At 45.2% G+C, this 24206-nt stretch overlaps 1 protein-coding gene across 1 annotated transcript; it reads left to right on the forward strand.

Annotated features, from left to right (window-relative positions):
• The first annotated feature begins 353 nt into the window (after positions 1-353).
• On the forward strand, positions 354-18199 carry LOC137356855 (uncharacterized). Its single transcript, XM_068022695.1, has 7 exons — positions 354-449; positions 850-1030; positions 1104-1166; positions 2883-3056; positions 5196-5476; positions 9599-9680; positions 17283-18199. Exons 1-7 carry the CDS (start codon positions 354-356, stop codon positions 18182-18184), a joined length of 1779 nt encoding a protein of 592 aa, XP_067878796.1. The 3' UTR covers positions 18185-18199.
• Positions 18200-24206: the final 6007 nt, after the last annotated feature.

Genomic DNA, 24206 nt, shown 5'->3' on the forward strand with positions numbered 1-24206 from the left:
CTCAGTATCTTGCTCTATGTCAGCGACGCCTGGACAATGTATGTCAGCCAAGAGCGACATCTCAATTCATTCCATCTTCACTGCCTCCGGAGAATCCTTGGCATCGTGTGGCAGGACCGTATCTCCAACACAGAAGTCCTCGAGGCAGCCAACATTCCCAGCTTGCGTGCCCTACTGAGCCGGCAGCGCTTGAGATGGCTTGGCCATGTGAGTGGCATGGAAGATGGCAGGATCCCCAAGGACACATTGTACAGCGAGCTCACCACTGGTATCAGACCCACTGCCCGTCCATGTCTCCGCTTTAGAAACGTTTGCAAACGCGACATGAAGTTCTGAGACATTGATCACAAGTCATGGGAACAAGGTGCCAGCGATCGCCAGAGCTTGCAGACAGATATAAAGGCGGGACTGAGGAGAGGCGAGTCGTTGGCAGGAAAAGAGACAGAAGTGTAAGGAGAGAGCCAACTGTGTAACAGCCCCGACAACCAAGTTCACCAGTAGTGCCTGTGGAAGAGTCTGTCACTCGAGAATTGGCCTTTATAGCCACTCCAGGCGCTGCTTCACAATCCACTGACCACCTCAAGGTGCTTACCCATTGTCTCTCGAGATAAGGAGGCCAAAAAGGGAAAAAAATCCTCGAAGGATCCCACACTTACTTAACTAGTCTCTTCCTTTTTATATACCTGTAGAAGCTCATACTGTTTGTTTTTATATTTCTTGTCCATTTACTCTCATAATCAATTTTCGCCCCGTTTATTCGTTTTTTAGTCATCCAATGCTGATTTCTAATAAAAGATTGGTGAAGGCACAGTTAAGTTGTTTTTTCACCTTTTGTTTGTTCCTGCCAAGGACAAATATGTCCTTCAGGACTCAGCCACCTCGGTCAGTCGCAGTGCTACCAAACCAGTCTTGCTGATGGGCATTGAGGTTCCATCACCAAGTGCCCATTCTGTGCTCTTGCTACCATCAGTGCTTCTTCCAAGTGGTGTTCAACATGCAGGAGAACTGATTCATCAGCTGAGGGAGGGCGGTACATGGTAATCAGCAGGAGGTTTTCTTTCCCATGTTTCACCTGATGACATGAGATTTCATTGTGTCCACAGTCAATGTTGAGGACGGCCAGGACCACTCCCTACCAACTGCATACCACTGTGCCACCGCCACTGGTGGGTCTGCCCTGCCAGTCAGACAGGACATACCCAGGGAAAGTGATAGAGCAGTTCTGACCATGGGCTGTAAGACATGATTCAGTGAGTAAGACCACATCAGGCTGTTGTATAGCCAGTTTGTGGGACAGCTGTCCCAATTGTTGGACAAGTTTACAGATGTTATTGAGCAGGACTTTGCAGGGTCGAGTTGACAGGCTGCGCATTTGTCATTTCAATTGCTTCGTTCTCTGCTGTTCGGTTTTAATCTCAGTTGCCTTTAATATAGCAGTTTGATACAACTGAATGGTTAACTATGTCTTTTCAGAGGGCAATTAAGAGTTAACCAGATTGTTGTGTGTCTGGAGTCGCATGTAGACAAGACCGGATGAGGATGGCAGATTTCCTTCCCTCCAGGGCAGTCACACTGCTGGCAGTGTACGATAGGCCCCCAAACAGTCAGAGGGAGTTAGAAGAGCAGATATACAGGCAAATCTCTGAGAAAGAACAGGAGTTAGAATTCTCAATTTGGGCAAGGCCAATTTTACTAAACTGAGGAGTGATTTAGTGAAAGTGGACTGGAAACAGCTATTTGAAGGTGAATCAGTGTCAGAGCAGTGGGAGGCATTCAAAGGGGAGATTCAGGGTAAACATGTTCCCACAAAGAAAAAGGGTGAGGTGGCCAAATCGAGAGCTCCATGGATGTCAAGGAGCCGACAGGGTAAGATAAGGCGGAAAAGGAAAGCTTATGTCTGACACTGAGAACTCACTACTACAGAAAGCCAAGAGAAGTATAGAAAGTGGAGGGGTGAAATCAAAAAGGAAATTTAGGAAAGCAAAGATAGGGCATGAAAGAATATTGGCAAGCAAAATCAAGATGAACCCAAAGATGTTTTATCAATACATTAAGAGTAAGAGGATAACTAAGGAGAGAGTAGAGCCCATAAAAGACCAAAAAGGGAACCAAAGAGGAGGAGCGGAAGATATTGGTATCTTTCTTCATGAATACTTTCCGTCTGTCTCCACAAAGAGAGGGATGATGCAGATATTGTAGTTAAGGAGGAGGAGTGTGAAGTATTGGATGTGATAAACTTCGAGAGAGATGAAGTATTAACGGGATTAGCATCCTTGAAAGTTGATAAATCACCAGGGCCAGATGAAATGGATCCTAGGCTGTTACAAGAAACAAGCGAGGAAATAGCAGAGGGTCTGACCATCATTTTCCAGTCCTCACTGGACACAGATGTGATGCTGGAGGATTGGAGAGTTGCTAAAGTTGTACCTCTGTTTAAAAAGGGAGCGAAAGATAGACCGAATAATTACAGGCCAGTCAGTCTAATCTCAGTAGTGGGCAAATTATTGGAATCTTATCTGAGAGACAGGATAAACTCTCACTTAGAAAGGCACAGGTTAATCAAGGATAGTCAGCATGGATCTGTTAAGGGAAGATCTTGTTAGACCAACTTGATTGAATTTTTTGAAGAAGTCAAAGGAAGATAGATCAGGGTAGTGCAGTTAATGTGGTCTACATGGATTGTAACAAGGCTTTTGACAAGGTCCCACGTGGAGGACTGGTTAAAAAAATAAGATCCCATGGAATCCAGGGAAATGCAGCAAGGTGGATACAAAATTGCTTCAGTGGCAGAAAACAAAAGGTTGATGGCTGTTTTAGCGACTGGAGGGCTGTTTCTGGTGGCGTTATGCAGGGCACAGTGCTGGGCCCCCTGCTTTTTCTAGTGTATATTCACAATTTGGACATAAAAGTAAGGGGCATGATCAAGAAGTTTGCGGATGACACAAAGATTGGACGTGTGGTAGCTGGTGAGGAGGATAGCTGCAGGCTGCAGGAAGACATTGCTGGTCTGGTTAGAGGGGCAAAAAAGTGGCAAATGGAATTCAACCTGGAGAAGTGTGAGCTGATGCATTTGGGGAGGTCAAACAAGGCAAAGGAATACACGATTAATAGGAGAGTACTGAGAAGCGTAGAGGAAGTCACGGACCTTGGAGTGAATGTCCACAGATCCCTGAAGGTAGCAGGACAGGTCGAGAAGGAGGTTAAGAAGGCATATGGAACTTCTTCTTGAAAACATACAATGTTTTTGCCGCAACCGCTTTCTGTGGTAGCGAATTCCACAGTCTCACCACTCTCTGGGTGAAGTAATTATACCTCATCTCAGTCCTGAAAGGTTTGCCCCATATCCTTAGACTATGACCCCTCGTTCTGCACTCCCCCACCATCGGGAACGTCCTTCCTGCATCTACCCTGTCAAGTCCTGTTAGAATTTTATAGGTTTCTATGAGATCCCCCCTCGCTCTTCAGAACCCCAGCGAATATAATCCTAACTGACTCAAGACTCAATCTCTCCTCATACATCAGTCCCGCCATCCCAGGAATCAGTCTGGTAAATCTTCGCTGCACTCCCTCTATAGCAAAAACATCCTTCCTCAGATATGGGTGGCACAGTGGCGCAGTGGTTAGCACTGCAGCCTCACAGCTGCAGTGACCGGGGTTCGGTTCCAGTTACTGCCTGTGCGGAGTTTGCAAGTTCTCCCTGTTTCTGTGTGGGTTTCTGCCTGGTGCTCCGGTTTCCTCCCACAGCCAAAGACTTGCAGGTTGATAGGTAAAGTGGCCATCATAAATTGCCCCTAGTGTAGGTAGGTGGCAGGAGAATGTTGAGGATGTGGTAGAGAATATGGGGTTAATGTAAGATTAGTATAAATGGATGGTTGTTGATCAGCACAGACTCGGTGGGCCGAAGGGCCTGTTTCAGTGCTGTGTCGCTAAATATAAAAAAGGAGACCAAAACTGCACGCAACATTCCAGGTGTGGCCTCACCAAGGCCCTGTATAATTGCAGCAAGACATCCCTACTCCTGTACTCGAATCCTCTCGCTATTAAGGCCAACACATCATTTGCCTTTTTTACCGCCTGTTGCACCTGCATGCTGACCTTCAGCGACTGGTGTATGAGAACACCCAGGTCTCGTTGAATACTCCCCTCTCTCAGTTTATAGCCGTTCAGATAATAATCTGCTTCCTGTTTTGTTCGGCCACAACTTGAGTATTGTGTGCAGTTCTGGTCACCTCATTATCGAAAGGATGTAATTGCAGTAGAAAGGGAACAGAGGAGATTTACGAGGATGTTACCTGGACTGTAAAAATGCAACGATGAGGAAAGATTGGATAGGCTGGGGTTGTTCTCCTTGGAAAAGAGAAGACTGAGGGGAGATCTAATTGGAATGTACAAAATTTTTGAATGTCCTGATTAGAGTGGAGGTGAAGGTGTTGGTGATGATCTGGAACTCACTGCCTGAAGGGGTAGTTGAGGCAGAGACCCTCAATTCATTCAAAAGGAGTCTGGATATGCACCTCACGTGTCATAGGATGCAGGGTTACGGATCAAATGCTGGAAGGTGGGATTAGAATAGGTGGATCGTTTTTCGGCCAGCACAGACACAATGGTCCAAGTGGCCTCTTTCTGTGCCTTTAACTTTCTATGATTCTATGATTCTAAGGACATTAAAGTGAACCAGATGGGTTTTAACGACAATCCCGTGGTTTCATGATCACCATTCCTGAGACTGGGGCTGGGAATTCATTCTGAAGACAGGGGTTCTCTTCGCTGGAAGGCCAGTCTAATCTATTGCCAATCAGGTACTAAAATGGACAGTGGCGGGCCTTCTACAGGATCAAGGGCTCCGTCGCCAATCCCACCACGGGGGAAGAATATAAAATTCCCCCAGGTGGTTACTCCAGATTTATTCATGAAATTTAAATTGCCACAGCTGTCATGGTGGGATTTAAGTCCTGCATCTGAAGAAATGGAAGACCCCTTCATCCTGCACCACATCTGGAACCATGCACCAGATTTTATAAACCTGCACCCCTGAAGACTATTCTAGCCCCAAGAAACAGATCTGAGACCTCTGCACCACATTTTAGAACACTGCACCAGATTTGCGGCCCCTGCACCCCAGCACAGATTCTAGAACACTGCACCAGGTTCAAAAACCCTGAACAAGATTCTAGACCCTTGCACCCCTCCACCAGGGCAAAGGATCCAAGGAGATTACCAGGAATCTGTTGGCATCATGGAAGAGAGAAGAAAATGGGTGACCCCACAGTTCAGTGATGCCTCATGGGAGATTCTCCTACAGGCTGCAATGGCAAAGTGGGAGATCCCAATCCCTAGGGACAGAAAGAAGAGACTGTCCGGCCTGCCCAAACAAGCCCGGATGGTGAATGCAGAGCAGGTCAGCAGCCGTGAGGTTACCTCCCACACATGGGTGCAACGTCACAAACGGGCCAGTGGACTCCATTGTTCTGCCAGGGTGAGTTCTCCATTCCGCTGTCCTCTATGGGACTTGCCTGTGGCAACAATTCATTGAGTCATAGAGTTATACAGCACAGAAATAGGCTCTTCGGCCCATCGTGTCTGTGCCAGCCATCAAGCAGCTAACTATTCTAATCCCATATTCCTGCACTTGGCCCATAGCCTTGTATGCTATGGCGTTTCAACTGCTCATCTACATACTTTTTAAATGTTGTGAGGGTTCCTGCCTCTACCACCTCTTCAGGCAGTGCGTTCCAGATTCCAACCATGTCACCTGGTTATTGACCTCTCCGCTAAGGGAAAAAGTTTCTTCCTATCTAACCCTCATAATTTTGTACACCTCAATCATGTCCCCCCTCAGCCTTCTCTGCACTAAGGAAAACAACCCTAATCTTTTCAGCCTCTCTTCATCGCTGAAATTTTCCAGCCCAGGTATCATCCCGGTGAATCACCTCTGCACCCTCTCCAGTGCAATCACATCCTTCCTATAGTGTGGTGCCCAGAACTGTACACAGTACTCCAGCTGTGGCCAAACTGTCATTTTATACAGCTCCATCATGACCTCCCTGCACTTTATATTATATTCCTCGGCTAATAAAGGCCAGAATCCCATATGCCTTCCTAACCACCTTATCTACCTGTGCTGCTGCCTTCAGTGATCTATGGACAAGTACACCAAGGTCCCTCTGTCCCTCTGTACTTCCGAGGGTCCTACCATCCATTGTATATTCCCTTGCCTTGTTAGTCCTCCCAAAATGCATCACCTCATACTTCTCAGGATTAAATTCCATTTGCCACTGCTCTGCCCATCTTACCAGCCCATCTATATCGTCCTGTAATCTAAGGTTTTCCTCCTCAATATTTACGACACCACCAATTTTCGTGTCATCTGCGAACTTACTGATCATACCTCCTATATTCACATCTAAAATATTTATGTACACTCAAAACAGCAAGGGTCCCAGCACTGATCCCTGTGGTACACCACTGGTCACAGACTTCCACTCACAAAAACAACCCTCGACCATCACCCTCTGCCTCCTGCCACAAAACCAATTTCGGATCCAATTTGCCAAATTAGCCTGGATTGTAAGGGCTGTTACCTTTTTAACCAATCTCCCATAGGGGACCTTATTAAAAGCTTTACTGAAGTCCATGTAGAACTACATCAACTGCTTTACCCTCATCTTCACATCTGGTTACCACCTTGAACAATTCAGTCACGTTAGTTAGATGTGATCTTCCCCTAACAAAGCCATGCTGACTATCCCTGATTAATCCCTGCCTCTCCAAGTGGAGATCAATCCTGTCCTTCAGAATTTTTTCCAATAGTTTCCCAACCATTGATTTTAGACTCACTGGCCTGTAATTACCTGGTTTATCCCTGCTGCCCTTCTTGAATAATGGTACCACATTCACTGTCCTTCAATCCTCTGGCAACTCTCCCGTGGCCAGAGAGGATTTGAAAATTTGTGTCAGAGCCCCTGCTATCTCCTCCCTTGCCTCACATAACAGCCTGGGATACATCTCATCTGGACCTGGGGATTTATCCACTTTTAAGCCCACTAAAACAGCTAATATTTCCTCCCTTTCAATGCTAATATGTTTAAGTATATCACAATCCCCCTCCCTGATCTCTACACCTACATCGTCCTTCCCATTATCAAACAGATGAAAAGTAATCATTTAAAACCTCATCTACGTCCTCCAGCTCCACACAGATTGCCACTTTGATCCCTAATGGTCCCTACTCTTTCCCTGCTTCTCCTCTTGCCCTTAATATACTTACAAGACGCTTTTGGATTCTCCTTTATCTTGCCTTCTAGTGTTTTATCATGTCATCTCTTCGCTGTCCTGATTACTTTTTTAAGTGCCACCCGACATTTTCTATACTCCTCTAATACCTGCGCTATTTTCAGCACTCTGAATCTGCCATAAGCCTCCTTCTTTTTCCTGATCCAATCCTCTGTATCCCTTGACATCCAGGGTTCCCTGGACTTGTTGGTCCTACCCTTCACCTTAATCTGTACATGTTGGCTCTGAACTCTCACTAGTTCCTCTTTGAATGACTCCCACTGGTCTGATCTAGATTGTCCTGCAAGTAACTGCTCCCAATCCACTTTGGCCAGATCCTCTTTTATCATATAGAAATCGGCCTTCTCCCAATTCAGTACCTTTATTTCCAGTCCGTCTTTGTCCTTTTCCATAACTACCTTAAATCTTACAGAGTTATGGTCACTATCCCTGAAATGCTCCCCCACTGACTCTTCCACTACTTGTATGGCTTCATTCCCTAGGATTAGGCCCCTTCTCTTGTTGGACTTTCTACGTACTGAGTCAAAAAGCTCTTCTGTAAGCATTTAACGAATTCTGCCCCCTTTAAGCCTTTTGCACTAAGACTATTCCAGTTAATATTGGGGAAGTTGAAATCCCCTACTATTATTACCCTATTATTTTTACACCTCTCTGAGATTTGCCTCCATATCTGCTCCTCTATCTCTCCCCGACTTTTTGGAAGCCTGTAGTACATTCCCAGACAAGAGATTGCCCCCTTTTTGTTTTTAAGTTCCACCCATTTGGCCTCACTTGAGGAACCTTCTGAGATATCATCCCTCCTTACTGCAGTAATTGACTCCTTGATCAACAGTTCAATACCACCTCCTCTTTTATCTCCTCCACTGTCACACCTGAAGATTCTATATTCTGTAATATTGAGCTCCCAGTCCTGGCCCTCCCTCAACCATGTCTCTGTGATAGCAATAATATCATAATGCCATGTGCTAATCAATGCCCTCAATTCATCTGCCTTACTTGTAAGACTCCTTGCATTAAAATAGATGCAATCCAGCCTTGCATTATTCACTTGTGCCTTTACAGGTTTGCTCTGCCTTCCAGACTGACACTGTTTCTCTTCTATATTTGAATGTGCATCACCCCCTACTGTACCTTCACTCTGCATCCCACCCCCCTGCCAAATTAGTTTAAACCCACCCCACACCCCTCCCACCACCCACAGCACGAGCAAACCTCCCGGCAAGGATGTTGGTCCCGTTCCGGTTCAGGTGAAACCCGTCCAATGTGTACAGGTGCCACCTTTGCCAGAAACAAATGCAGTGACCCAGGAAACTAAAGCCCTCCCTCCTGCACCATCTCCTCAGCCACGCATTCATCTGCTCTATCCTCCTATTCCTATACGCACTAGCACATGGCACTGGGAGTAATCTAGAGATTTGAGGTCCTGCTTTTTAATCTGCTACCTAGCTCCTAAATTCCTGCTGCAGGACCTCATCCTTCTTCCTACCTATGTTGTTGGTACCAATGTAAACAACGATCTCTGACTGTTCCATCTCCCCCTTCAGAATGTCCTGCAGCCGCTCCGTGACATCCTTTACCCGAGCACCAGGGAGGCAACAAACCATCCTGGAATCACATTTGTGGCCACAGAAACTCCTATCTGTACCCCTTACGATAGAATCGCCTATCACGAGAGCTCTCCCACTCCTTTTCCTCCCCTCCTGTGCAACTGAGCCACTCATGGTTCCACAGACTTTGCTCTTGCTGCATTCCCCTGAGAAGCTATCTCCCCCAACAGTCTCCAAAGTGGAAAATCTGTTAGTTAGGGAGATGGACCCAGGGGACTCCTACACTACCTGCCGAGTTCTTCTACTCTGCCTGGTGGTCACCCATTCCCTTTCTGCCTGAGCAGTCTTTACCTGCGGTGTAACCACCTCCCTGTACGTGCTATCCACATCGATCTCTGTCTCGTGGATGCTCCACAGTGTCTCCAGCTGCTGCTCCGGATCCGAAATGTGGATTTCGAGCAGCTGCAGCGAGAGACACTTCCTGTACATGTGTTCGTCCTGGACCCTGGAAGTGTCCCTGACTTCCCACATTGCACAAGGGGAGCACTCCACGTTTCTGAGCTGCCCTGCCATGACTTAACCTTAATTTATCCCCTTAAATTACCCAAAAAGTAGATTATTTACACTAGGGACCTTGATTCCCTAAAAAAACTACCCACTATAAAAAATACTGTAGACCTTTCCCTTTACTTTTAGTTTATCCAGCTATTTAGAGTAATTCCCTTACAGCAGTTACTCACCAACCAATCACCTTGTAGCTTTCCTGTGGCATTACTGCTCACTTTGTTTTCAAACGCCGGTATGCCTGGACTCCTCCCTGCTCCTCTCCGCTCCTGGAAGGTAAGTGACTGGGCCGCGATCCTCGGGCTCAATTTATCCTCTTCTCTCACTCGGTATTTTCCCCGCAGGTCCGCTCCTCTCCTGGAAGGTAAGTGACTGGGCTGCGATCCTCGGGCTCAATTTATCCTCTTCTCTCACTCGGTATGTTCCCCGCAGGTCCGCTCCTCTCCTGGAAGGTAAGTGACTGGGCTGCGATCCTCGGGCTCAATTTATCCTCTTCTCTCACTCAGTGTTTTCCCCGCGGGTCTGCTCCGCTCCTGGAAGGTAAGTGACTGGGCCGCGATCCTCGGGCTCAATTTATCCTCTTCTCTCACTCGGTGTTTTCCCCACAGGTCCGTTCCACTCCCAGAAGGTAAGTGACTGGGCCGCGATCCTCGGGCTCAGTTTATCCTCTTCTCAGGCTTGGTGTTTTCCCTGCAGGTTCGCTCCTCTCCATTCCACTCCCGGATGCTAAGTGATAATACTCTGGATGGGGAGGAAGTGAAGACTCTGTCGGTGACAAGGGTCAGGCAGCAGCATATCCTATAAGATGCATGGCTGCATCTGGATGAAACGTGGTTTTGTTTTATCTGACTCCCACCATGTCCCTGTTAAGTGACTTTATGGAGAATTTGTTTGCGAAGCCTCCATCGTGGGCCAACGGGCTGCTACCAGCAAAATTGTTATTCTAGTCTTCGTGGGGAAACTAACAGTGTTCAGCTTTTTACTTGCACAAGCTTCAGACATTTAATAATAAACAACAAGCCTGGGCAGGGCAGCGAGCGATTGCTGATGGTGAAAGTGGAGTGTCAACCCAAAGGAGTGAGTGAACAAGTGCAGGGCCAGAAGAGTGGATCTGGGCGATACAAAGGGCACAGTGCTCATATGGCCACCACTGGACACATGGAGATCCACGTCAGGCATACTTGGTATAAGGAAATGGGAAGCCCCGAACACATAAATGCTTGTGTTCTCTCATGCAGGTCTCAGTAATCCTGAAGGATGCTCAGCTGCAGAGGGGATGCCATCTGCCCAACTCTGAGGAGGAGGAGGGAATCTCAGAGGGTGCTCCGTCGCATCATTACCCCATTCCCTCCACCCACGCAGACACTCCCACATCAGTAGATACGTGTTCACGATTAGATTCAGGGTCACAAGCTGCTCAGCATAACGCAGACACGCCTGAACAGGTGATGGAGGATGTGCAGCCCAGGCCACTTGCACTTGGAGGACTGCAGGAGGCCAGGCCCATGCTGAGGCCGAGGCTGATGATGAGTCTCTGGAGTCATCGGCAACACCACAACTGCTGCAATGGCAGAAGAAGTAACGGAACATCTCAAGAAGTTTGTACAGGCAATGCAGAGATGATGGAGGAGTCCATGCAGCCCATGAGTGCTCCGATGAGTCACACACAATAGAAGAGCGATAATGTAAGCCATGGATACCTGACATTGTCTTCTGAAAAATTAAAATTTATTTTGAAAAGTGAACAATGGTCCAAAATGTCCAGTGAAGGAAAAGAGAGTGCTTTTGTGTATTCAAACTGTCTGACAAAGAGAAAGGCCAGATCTTCAAAGCTAAGAGATGTCAAATGCAGCCCTTCCTCAAACATTCCAGAATTGAATATCTTCTGAAACAAAGAAGGTGTGAAGTAGCCACATCCTGGGGCCATTGTGCGATCACTATGAGGTAGAGATAAGAATGACTCCTAGCTGAAAGTGAGAAGTAACACAGCTTTACCTTAAAAAAAAGAGCCTGGAGAGAGAGTGAAATGCAGCATCTAGAAGCTTCCAGCAAGCCAGAAGGCAAATACCCTGCTGTAGAATCCTACATCTCAATTAGACAGCAGTGATCTATAACTGTCCCACCATCTTCAACTGAACCTTCAATCAAGAGAGAAATCGACAGTCATATCAGGCCAGCACCCATCAAGAACTTGATTTCCAAAACAATTCAACAGGTTTATCATGACCTCACCACCACTAAAAGTCACCTCCCTCTTTTTTCACTCGCTATCTGTGTCTTTTTATCTGTGCGTGCGAGCGAATGTACAAGTGAAGGTGACAATGTCAGGATACGGCAGACTGATCAATAAACAAATGATTTTATGTTTTTTTTTAAAACCTGCAAGAAAACCTGTTTATTTGCAAAAATTTGAAAAATAAAACAGCAAGGGTTTCAACCCTAATAACTAAGCACTTGTTGCAGTCAGGTGGGGAGTTGAAGAGTGGGACCCACTCACATCGCACCAGGTGGCCGTACACCTGTCTCAGGAATGTGCACGCATGGCTTCCTCCATCGAGAGGTTGAAGACCCTCATGGACAGCCAGATCCAGCAGAAAATCTAGCAGATGCTGGAGATGACTACAAGAATTCAAATGATAGTCTTTTCCATGAGTTCTAGGGAGCAGTGAAAATGCGCGAGGTCGATTATGCATCTGGAGACTCCAACAGGCCAGCAGTGAGGTACAACTGTGCTCTTCCAAAGGATCGGCAGCGTCTGCCTTCTATATCTTAGGAGCTCCCGTCAGTGAAGCCCTCAAACCCTCTGCAAGTGACCTCAGCTCCTCCAGTAGCCACGACGACAGAGGAGGGTCCTACACCTGTCAGCAGCCCCTCAGCAAGCCAGGAGCAAGGGATTGATTAAGAAGGTAGAAAGGAAAGTACGAAAGCAAGCTTGCGTGGAACATAAAAGCTGACTGTATAAATTTCTATAGGTATGTGAAGAGAAAAAGATTAGTGAAGACAAATGTAGGTCCCTTACAGTCAGAAACAGGGGAATTTATGATGGGGAACAAAGAAATGGCTGACCAACTAAATGCATACTTTGATTCTGTCTTCACAAAGGAGGACACAAATATCATACAAGAAATGTTGGGGAACACAGGGTTTTGTGAGAGAGAGGAACTGAAGGAAACCAGTATCAGCAGAGAAAGATTTTATAGCAGAGCACTTGGAGAACAGTGGTAGAATCGGACAGAGTCAGCATGGATTTACGAAAGGGAAATCATGCTTGACAAATCTACTAGAATTCTTCCAGGATGTAACTAGTACAGTTGATGAGGGGGAGCCAGTGGATGTGGTTTATTTGGACTTTCAGAAAGCTTTCGACAAAGTCCCACAAAGGAGATTAACGTGTAAAATTAATGGGATTGGGGGTAGTTAATTAATGGATAGAAAAGTGGTTGGCAGACAGGAAACAAAGAGTAGGTATAAATGGGTCTTTTTCCGAATGGCAGGCAATGACGAGTGGGGTACCGCAGGGATCGGTGCTAGGACCCCAGCTATTCACAATATATATCAATGATTTTGATGGGGGAACTAAATGTTATATCTACAAATTTGCAGATGACACAAAACTGGGTGGGAGGGTGAGTTGTGAAGAGGATGCAGAGAGGCTTCAGGGTGATTTGGACAAGTTGAGTGAGTGGGTTAATGCATAGCAGATGCAGTATAATGTGGATAAATGCGAGATTATCCACTTTGGTAACAAAAACAGGAAGGCAGATTATTATCTGAATGGCTTTAAACTGAGGGAGGGGGATATGCAGTGAGACCTGGGTGTTCTCGTACACAAGTCACTGAAGGTTAGCTTGCAGGTCCAACAGGCGGTAAAAAAGGCAAATGGTATGTTGGCCTTCATAGCGAGAGGATTCGAGTACAGGAGCAGCGATGTCTTGCTGCAATTATACAGGGCCTTGGTGAGGCCTCGCCTGGAATATTGCGCGCAGTTTTGGTCTCCTAATCTGAAGAAGGATGATCTTGTGACAGAGGGAGTGCAACAAAGGTTTACCAGACTGATTCCTGTAATGGTGGGACAGATGTATGAGGAGAGATTGAGTTGGTTAGGATTATGTTCGCTGGAGTTCAGAAGAGTGAGGGGGGTATCTCATAAAAACCTAGAAAATTCGAACAGGACTTGACAGCGTAGAAGCAGGAAGGATGGTGGTGGGGGGGTGGGGGGGGGCGTCCAGAACCAGGGGTCATAGTCTAAGGATATGGGGTAAACCTTTCAGGACTGAGATGAGGAGCAATTTCTTCACCCAGAGAGTGGTGAGCCTGTGGAATTCACTACCACAGAAAGCAGTTGAGGCCAAAACATTGTATGTTTTCAAGAAGGAGTTAGATATTGCTCTTGGGTCTAATGGGATCAAAGGGTATGGGGGGAAAGCAGGAATAGGGTACTGAGTTGGATGATCAGCCATGATCAGAATGAATGTCGGAGCAGGCTCGAAGGGCCGAATGGCCTACTCCTGCCCCTATTTTTTATGTTTTCTATGTTTCTATGACCATACAGGCTTCAGGCAGCCAGGGGACATGCACCAAGGTGACCAATGGGTTTCTAGTGTTGGGCTTGCCGCAATTGGTCAGTTGCTCAGCTTTGTCAGTGCACATGTGAACCTGGGCACTGGGCAATGGATTGTGAGATGAAGGAGATGACAGCGGTCTGTATTAAGGTAAGTCCCTATTGCATTGATTGTGAAAATGCATCAGGGTCACATGAAATGGGTATATATGAGATTGTCCTGCGCCTCCCTTGCTTGTATCTCATTTTCTGCTTGCCCCCTGTGCAAGGGGCTCCTCATCCTGTGCTATGTACTCATCAGCCATGCTGGATGAGGTGCGGTGATCAATGATGTCCTCATTAAGTAAGGCCTCCCATCTCTGCAGTACGATACTGTGCAAAGCACAACAGAACGCTGGAAAGCTGTGGCACTTGGGACTGCCAAAGGATGTAGGCATGGTGGCTGCTTCCGAGGAACTGTACTGCTGAAGAATCCACTTTTGATGGTTGAAGACCACTTCTACATTGATGCAGTGGAAACCCATCCTATAGATGTAGGCCACTGGCTGTTCCATAGGAGCCTTGATGGCCACAATTGTGCCGTTAATGACACCCTGCACCTTGGGGAATTTAGCAATGGCCCCGAATCCACTTGACTTTGCCACCTGACTGTCTGGGTCAGTTTGTTCGTGCACATAGTGGGCAGCTCTCTTGAACAGGGTATTGGTAACCTCTTGAAGTACTGAATGGGTGCAGCCTGGGAGATCACACCCATGTCCTCAGTGGAAAGAGCCAGAGGCTTCGAAGCTGAGAGTCAAGGTGATCTTCAGAGCTACTGGCATTGGATGTCCACCAAACCCCGTGGGGCTCAGCTCATCCTGCAGCACGGTATATAAGTCAGATACTGCTCCTCTAGAGAGCCTCCGTCTGTGTTTACATTGACAGATAATTGAGCCGTGTATGATAGCTTCTTTCCTGGGGACAGGCCCTTTTTTGCATGGGATGCCGTTCTTGTGGCCTTCTGTGCCCTTCTCCATCATGGCCACCAGGAGGCGGGCATTCTTGCTGCTGCTGCCTTTCCTGTAGTGGCCTCCCAGTGCCTTGTCTGCCCTCCCTCTGCGCTGCTCCTCCTCTTTGGGATGGAGGGTGGGGGGCGGGTGGGGGGGTGGTGTTGGTGTTGCACACAGACTGTGTGCATGAGTCCCATGCCCAAACGTCTCTCTCCTATTGCACTTTCTTTGCTTTTCAGCCCCTCCAAAACCTTTCCTTTGTTACGCCCTTGGGAATAATGCCACTGCCCCCGTGTGCCTTGCAGAATGCCCCCCACACGCCCCTTGGTGATGTCACTTTCACAGACTCCCACCTTGGTTATTGCTCTGCCGCATCCATTGAGAGAGACCCCACCGCAGTTTTTGGCACATCCATCAATACGCCCGCCTCCTCTCCATAATCTACTCTGCCCTTCGAGGCCTCATTAAATTCCAGCCTGGAACTCAGTCTGAATGCACATTATCCTTTCTACTACAGCCTGAGCGCCTCGTACCCTCTCTGATACAGCCTGAGTCACAATCACGCTCTGCAATAGATCCTGAACATTCCTTACTATCTCTTACACAGCCTGATCATCTCTGAAAAATACTGAGCTACACCACTACTTTTGGATATATCCTGAGCATCTCCTAAGGTCCCACAAAAAGCTGGACTGTTCCTTACCCTCTATCTACGAGTCTATTACTCTCTCTGATGCAGGCAAGCGTCCCTTTATTTCTCAGATGTAGCATAAGCATCCCTTACCCTCTCTGGTACTTCCTGAACATTGTTAATGAGACTGCTCATCGACCTGAACACCAAGATTGGTTTAGTTTAGAGATGCAGCACTGAAACAGGCCCTTCGGCCCACCGAGTCTGTGCCGACCATCAATCACCCATTTATACTAATGCTACACTGATCCCATATTCCTACCACATCCCCACCTGTCCCTACCACCTACCTATACTAGGGGCAATTTATAATGGCCAATTTACCTACCAACCTGCAAGTCTTTTGTCTTGTGGGAGGAAACCGGAGCACCCAGAGAAAACCCACGCAAACACAGGGAGAACTTGCAAACTCCACATAGGCATTACCCAGAATTGAACACGGGTCGCTGGAGCTGTGAGGCTGCAGTGCTAACCACTGCGCCACTGTGCCGCCCTAAGTTTATTGATAATTATTCATTGACCACAATACCAGTTTCATTGATAATGAGACTATTTATCCTCCTCAACACCAGGTCTATTAATAATGAAACAGTTCATCCAACTTAACACCAGGGCTTTTGTTAATGAAATTGTGAATCCCCCTCAACATCCAGGTTCATAGCAAAGGAATATGCAATTCACTTTGGAAAGAATTTCAAAGAAATATAAAATTAATTTATTTTGCACAACCTGCAATGTTTTCATTATATTTCACACAAATCCTTGGAGTAAAGCAGTTCAGTAAATCTATTTGTTCAGTGGAATGTAACTAATATCCCTGATCACACTCCTTAGATCACTGTCTCTGTGGATGTTTCTCTATGGTATAATTAAGGGCTCCTTGATTAAGTCTTTACATTCACACAGTTGGAGCCCTGTGTGCCTGGCAGAAGAGACCTTGGTCTTTCACAGAAGAAATGCAATACCCTGTAATTTTCCAGATAGAGCTTATTTACTATCCTGTTCTTGCAATTGTCAGTGTTCTTGGTAAGTCAATGAAACGAGGCAGGAAAAGTTGATTCACAAAGTGTGACTTTCCGTGTTATTCCTTCCCTGGTTGTTGTTATCAGTTCAGTGTAAAATGATTTTCTTGTTTACTTAATTGAAATTATACCTTTTCTTAAGTTTTCACCACAGTCAAGGTTGACACAATATTCCTCCAGTATTTTCAGTGAAACTTCTCCATAAACATGGCAATGACATCAATAAAAAAAAACAATAACTTAGTTATTGTGCTGCTGGTTTTCGGTGATTAACAAGTGTACTGTAGGAATTTTAATAATTACTGTTTATATCTGGTTTACCTGCAAAGGTCTCTTGTTTGCTTGGATTTGTACCCAGTTTCGCTTGTGTTTCTGGCTGTTCTATGTAGAAGGAAAAATTGGGTAATTTCTGATATGGTGTGTGACCCGCCCAATCGATATTCCTTTCACTGCTTTGCCCAGATGTTGTGATTTGCAAGTGATTCACCTGTAATTACATGAAATTTAAACTTAATTTGCAACTGGAAATATTTCAATAGCTTCTTAATCGACATTAGATGATCTTATAAGAAAAATGCTTTTGAATGTAAATTTTAATTTTCCCGTTTCATGCAGTGAACTTGGTGGCGATTGTGATCTTGTCCCGAGGAAAGTGTGGTCTCTCCAAATGTATCACTCGCTATTTGGTGGGAATGGCTATGGCAGATCTGATGGTGGTTATCATTGACGTCATATTAAACCGAATTAACAGAATGTATTTGCCAATTAGTTTTTTTTTTCTGACTCCAGTATGCATTGTAAGCTTTGTTGCATACATTGTAGTTGTGGACTGTTCTGTCTGGTTTACTGTTGCCTTCACATTTGATCGTTTTGTCGCAATTTGCTGTCAGAAGCTCCAAGCAAAATATTGCACTGAGAAAACTGCAAGCTTGGTTATTATTATCGTGTGTGTGGTTAGCTGTCTAAGGACTATTCCCTTTTACTATGTATTTGAACCTGCTTTTCTAATTGACAATGTGCCATGGTATTGTGTTCCGATAGCTAATTATTACACTTCACCCCTGTGGAAGGCACACGAGTGGATTGACAGCATTATAACCCCATTATCACCAATGCTTCTTATTCTGTTGTTCAACGCTCTGACTGTCAGACATATTTTAGCAGCAAATAGAGTTCGCAGGGGACTCCGGCACAACAGTGAAAATCAGAACGATCCAGAGGTAAAGAATCGAAGAAAATCAATGATTTTGCTTTTCACTATTTCTTCCAATTTCATACTATTGTGGATGACGTACGTTGTGCATTCACTAATCTGGCCAGTAACAAATTTTTATTACACAGACAAATATTACAGTAATCCGATTTATATAACGCAGCAAGTTGGGTTTATGCTGCTACTTCTGAGTTCTTGCACAAACACTTGTATCTATGGACTGACACAGAGGAAATTCAGAGAGGAGCTGAAGAATGGGATGAAATATTTGTTCACATTGAATGGGAAATTATGCCAACAATAAGTGGCCAACATTAACCAGGAGCAGGGCTTATAGCTTTATAAGGCACTGTCTTATGTATTCTTGAAGCATTTGTGGGCAAGTAAATAAAAGATTAATTGTCTTCAACAAGCGTTTGAATAATTAGCTAAAATGTCCAAAATGATAAAGGTGAATATTAATGTGGGTAAATGAAAGTTAAAGCATCTAGAAAGGAATAATATCTTTATAACATGAAATGTTCTGATGTTAATATTAATTTCTGAACCAAGAGCAACTATGCAAAACAAAAAGTATCAAATTAACTCCTTATATATGAGCGATAATATATAATAGCATGTTCCACAGTCTTAGAACAACTTCACTCAGGATATTTCAACACATGCCACAATTCACATTTGCATAATTACATGCAAACTATTTTTTTGGAAGAACAACCTCACAGTTAAAAAAATGTAAAATTGCAGGAAAAAGCTCCTTAAAAAAGAGGCCAAAATGGAATTAAATATTGGGAAAAGATCTGGTCATTGCTCGTATCATTACTCTCTCCCTTCTGATAGAATCTCCTGCGATGGATGCAGATTTGGTGCCACAAGTCAAAGGGACAGATACTGGAGCATGTCTGCTGAAAAACCTGATTATGTTGGATTACATGAAGTGGGCCTCACTTTCCCCCAAGCAGCCACTTCTCCAGGTCAGCCTGGAATGCAAAGCTAACCCCCGTGTCTCTTCTTCACTACCAACAGTCTTCTGAAACAGCTCACCCCTGCCCCCTCATCCCTCACCTCCAACAGCAAGTGCGAGAACCGCATGGATTACTCTGCCATGAATAATGAAACAATCTGTTCACCCACGGTTTCTCCCAGCAATGGAGATTGTTATGGAAGTGAATCAGTTTTGTAAAAATATTTTTTAAGGAATTTACAGTTAGGCTAAATAAATGTTGGTCAGTTTTTTAATCAAGAGGACTAAGGGAACCGGATTGGCAACAGTGTTGGTATTTGTCACATGACTCGGGATAGGCTTAAAGCAGAAGCCTTGGCAATGGGGAGAAAGGTCACAAGCGCTCCTTTGACTGGACGATCCCAGTAGTAACAGTGAACATCTGGGTGGACAGAAAACTGTCAAGCTGTCTGGTTGCCAGTTGGTGCATGTGTGATACCTTCTGAAGGAGACTAAAGTCAGATTTGTTGCAGAAGAGGGACAGAGTTCCAAGGAAGAACAGAAGACCACAACCCAGCTCATTTTCTCGCAATTCCCTAAAAGACTCTATGAAGTTCAGTGTGTCAATTCATCTTGTTTCTTGTATTACGAGAAGGCCTGCTAAATTACTTTTCGATGTAGCCTGAAGAGAGATAATTGCAGAAGGTTCTAAAGATCCTGCCTGCGTGTGCTTAGAGGATGGACTGTTTGCCAGTTTGCTGGGGTATGTCTCATCTGCTATTTATTTTTTCAGGAGTGGGCAAGTGATCTACCCGGGAGCTTTGTTTTTTCTTTGTCTGCAATACAGCTTTTATTCATGATTCATTTTTTTTCTTTGCATATGTGTATGCACGCGAGTGTGTGTGTATGTGTGAGTATGAAGAGTTACGGTAGAAAAGGGACATTGAAAATTTAACGTTGGATTTAAAAAAGAATTAATCTGTGTGATATTAATTTATTTCATCACCAGTTAAGACTTGTTTGATAATAAAATGTTAACTTTGTTGTTCAGTGAAGAAACCTGGTTAACATGTTCTATTCTGGGAGAAAATCGTGTACCTGATTCACTGTTTAAAAAATTGGGAAAACTTTAAAGAAAATATCTCTCCTATCTCCTATCTCCCTTCAATCTCTATTCAAACTCTCCAAATTCAGGAAATCCACCTCGCCCTATCTTGAACTTATTTCCACTCAGTAAATAACCACACAACAGCTGTTCTTGTCCCCATATTGGCTGGAGATTGAGTCGGTTAGGATAATATTCGCTGGAGTTCAGAAGACTGAGGGTGATCTCATAGAAACCTATAACATTTTAACAGGACTTGACAGGGTAGATGCAGCAAGGATGTTCCCATTGTTGGGTGTGACGAGGTCCAGGGGTCATAGTCTAAGGATACAGGGTAAACCTTTCAGGACTGAGATGAGGAGAAATTTCTTCACCCAGAGAGTGGTGAACCTGTGGAATTCGCTACCACAGAAAGCAGTTGAGGCCAAAACATTGTATGTTTTCAAGAAGGAGTTAGATATAGCTCTTGGATCTAAAGGGATCAAAGGATATGGGGGGAAAGTGGCTACAGGTAACTGAGTTGGATGATCAGCCATGATCATAATGAATGGTGGAGCAGGCTCGAAGGGCCGAATGGCCTACTCCTGCTCCTATTTCCTATTTTTCTAGTATTCACACACAGCCCTCTTCTCAGCTTCTGCTCTCTTCCATTCAAAACTGCTGTTTTCAGCCATTCATCTGAAATTAAACTTCAGCCCTTCTGTTCTTACAAACTGCAACCCAATCTCACACCTCCCTCACTCCAAAGCCCTCCACAAAACCACCTCAGTCTCTCTGCAGCTTCTAACATGCTTGACAAAACCATCCTCCTTTCCATGTCTCTGAGCCATTGTCCAGCTCAGTGGCACTGTCCTCACCTGGTTCTAATCTTTCCTGCTCAATGGTAGCCTCGCTATTTTAGAATTAGAATTAGAATATTACAGCGCAGTACAGGCCCTTCGGCCCTCGATGTTGCGCCGACCTGTGAAACCATCTGACCTACACTATTCCATTTTCATCCATGTGTCTATCCAATGTCCACTTAAATGCCCTTAAAGTTGGCGAATCTACTACTGCTGCAGGCAGGGCGTTCCACGCCCTTACTACTCTCTGAGTAAAGAAACTACCTCTCACATCTGTCCTATATCTATCACCTCTCAACTTGAAGCTATGTCCCCTCGTGTTTGCCATCACCATCCGAGGAAAAAGACGCTCACTATCCACCCTATCTAACCCTCTGATTATCTTATATGTCTCTATTAAGTCACCTCTCCTCCTCCTTCTCTCCAACGAAAACAACCTCAAGTCCCTCAGCCTTTCCTCGTAAGACCTTCCCTCCATACCAGGCAACATCCTAGTAAATCTCCTCTGCACCCTTTCCATAGCTTCCACATCCTTCCTATAATGCGGTGACCAGAACTGCACACAATACTCCAGGTGCGGTCTCACCAGAGTTTTGTACAGCTGCAGCATGACCTCGTGGCTCCGAAACTCGACCCCCCTACTAATAAAAGCTAACACACCATATGCCTTCTTAACAGCCCTATTAACCTGGTTAGCAACCTTCAGGGATTTATGCACCTGGACACCAAGATCTCTCTGTTCATCTACACTACCAAGAATCTTCCCATTAGCCCAGTACTCTGCATTCCTGTTACTCCTTCCAAAGTGAATCACCTCACACTTTTCCGCATTAAACTCCATTTGCCATCTCTCAGCCCAGCTCTGCAGCCTATCTATGTCTCTCTGTACCCTACAACATCCTTCGGCACTATCCACAACTCCACCGACCTTCGTGTCATCTGCAAATTTACTAACCCACCCTTCTACACCCTCTTCCAGGTCGTTTATAAAAATGACAAACAGCAGTGGCCCCAAAACAGATCCTTGCGGTACACCACTAGTAACTAAACTCCAGGATGAACATTTGCCATCAACCACCACCCTCTGTCTTCTTTCAGCTAGCCAATTTCTGATCCAAAGCTCTAAATCACCTTCAACCCCATACTTCCGTATTTTCTGCAATAGCCTACCGTGGGGAACCTTGTCAAACGCCTTACTGAAATCCATATACACCACATCCACTGCTTTACCCTCATCCACCTGTTTGGTCACCTTCTCGAAAAACTCAATAAGGTTTGTGAGGCACGACCTACCCGTCACAAAACCGTGCTGACTATCTCTAATGTACTTATTCTTTTCAAGATGATTATAAATCCTGTCTCTTATAACCTTTTCCAACATTTTACCCACAACCGAAGTAAGGCTCACAGGTCTATAATTACCAGGGCTGTCTCTACTCCCCTTCTTGAACAAGGGGACAACATTTGCAATCCTCCAGTCTTCCGGCACTATTCCTGTTGACAATGACGACATAAAGATCAAGGACAAAGGCTCTGCAATCTCCTCCCTAGCTTCCCAGAGAATCCTAGGATAAATCCCATCTGGCCCAGGGGACTTATCTATTTTCACACCTTCCAAAATTGCTAACACCTCCTCCTTGTGAACCTCAATCCCATCTAGCCTCGTAGCCTGAATCTCAGTATTCTCAACAACATTTTCTTTCTCTACTGTAAATACTGACGCAAAATATTCATTTAACACTTCCCCTATCTCCTCTGATTCCACACACAACTTCCCACTACTATCCTTGATTGGCCCTACTCTAACTCTAGTCATTCTTTTATTCCTGATATACCTATAGAAAGCCTTAGGGTTTTCCCTGATCCGATCCACCAATGACTTCTCGTGTCCTCTCCTTGCTCTTCTTAGCTCTCCCTTTAGATCCTTCCTGGCTAGCTTGTAGCTCTCAAGCGCCCTAACTGAGCCTTCACGTCTCATCCTTTACTAGGAGTCTCCAAGGTTCTGCACTTACGCTCCACCTCTTCTTTCTCATTTACGTACTGCACTTTGCAGACCTTATCAGAATACATCGGGTCAGCTTCCACATGAATGCTGGTAATACCAGAATGATTCCAGGGATGAGGAACTTCAGTTATGAAGATGGATTGGAGAAGTTAGGGCTGTTTCCCATGGCGAAGAGAAGGCTGAGAGGTGATTGTCATTGTCTGTTGGGACGAATGCAATGCTCTCCTAATATCTCTCTCATTCACAACATTAATAGACTTCAGCTCTGCTAAAACACTACTGCCCACATCCTGTCCCCACCAAGTTACACTGACCCAGCAAGCATGTTCTTGTTGAACTGCATTAGGACCTAGGCATTCAAACTCCTCAGTTTAAAGATTTAAAAGTTCGAGAGCACAGCGTGGATAAACTAGCAGCAGAGCGAAAAAGAGGCAGGAAACATTGTGAGAGGAGACCAAGAAAAAGCAAATTAAGCCGTGGAATCACAGAATCACAGAACTGTTACAGTGCAGAAGAAGGCCATTCAGCCCATCTTGTCCGCACCAGCTCTGCGACAGAGCAACTTACTCAGCTGAATTTCCCCCACCTTCACCACATAACCCTGTGCCCTCTCATGCTCGATCCTTTCTCAATTGGGAACAGTTTCTCTCTATCTACTCTGTCCAGACCCATCATGATCTTGAATACCTCTATCAAATCACTTCGCAGCTTTCTCTTCATCAAGGAAAACAGCCCCAACTTCTCCAATCTATCTTCATAACTGAAATTCCTCATCCCTGGAAACATTCTTGTGAATCTTTTCTGTACTCTCTCCAATGCCCTCCCATCTTTCCTCAAGTGCAGCACGCAGAACTGGATGTAATACTCCAGCTGAGGCCGAACTAGTGCTTTAAACAAGTTCAACATAACTTCCATGCTCTTCTACTCTATTCCCCTATTGTAAAGCCCAGGATACTGGATGCTTTATTAACCGTGCTCTCAACCTTCCCTGCCATCTTCAATGATCATGCACATATGCCCTCAGTTCCCTCTGCTCCTGCACCCCCTTTAGAATTGTATCCATTATATTACATTGTCTCTCCACGTTCTTCCTACCAAAATGAATGACTTCACATTTCGCTGCATTGAACTTCACCTGCCACCTGGCTGCCCATTCCACCAACTTGTCTGTGTCCACTTGAAGTGCTACACTATCCTCCTCACGGTTCACAATGATTCCAAGTATCGTATCAGCTGCAACCTTTGAAATAGTGTGATGTACACCAAGGTCTAGGTCACTAATATATTTCAGGAAAATCAAAGGTCCCAATACTGACCTCTGGGGAACACCACTACAAGCCTTCCTCTAGCCCGATAAACATCCATTAACCACTACTCTTTGTTTCCTGTCACTCAGCCAATTTCGTATTCATGTTGCTACCATCCCTTTTA

The sequence above is a fragment of the Heterodontus francisci genome, chromosome 46, assembly GCF_036365525.1.
Source record: "Heterodontus francisci isolate sHetFra1 chromosome 46, sHetFra1.hap1, whole genome shotgun sequence".
NCBI classification, from domain to species: domain Eukaryota; kingdom Metazoa; phylum Chordata; class Chondrichthyes; order Heterodontiformes; family Heterodontidae; genus Heterodontus; species Heterodontus francisci.

What these genes read in the sequence shown, in the direction of transcription:
- LOC137356855 (XM_068022695.1), top strand. Translation starts at nt 354, where the DNA reads ATGGGAACAAGGTGCCAGCGATCGCCAGAGCTTGCAGACAGATATAAA. An exon ending in GGAATTCAACCTGGAGAAGT is followed by an intron (nt 3,057 to 5,195) that starts GTGAGCTGATGC and finishes CCCCTCCACCAG; the next exon opens with GGCAAAGGATCCAAGGAGAT. An exon ending in CTCCTCTCCGCTCCTGGAAG is followed by an intron (nt 9,681 to 17,282) that starts GTAAGTGACTGG and finishes CGTTTCATGCAG; the next exon opens with TGAACTTGGTGGCGATTGTG.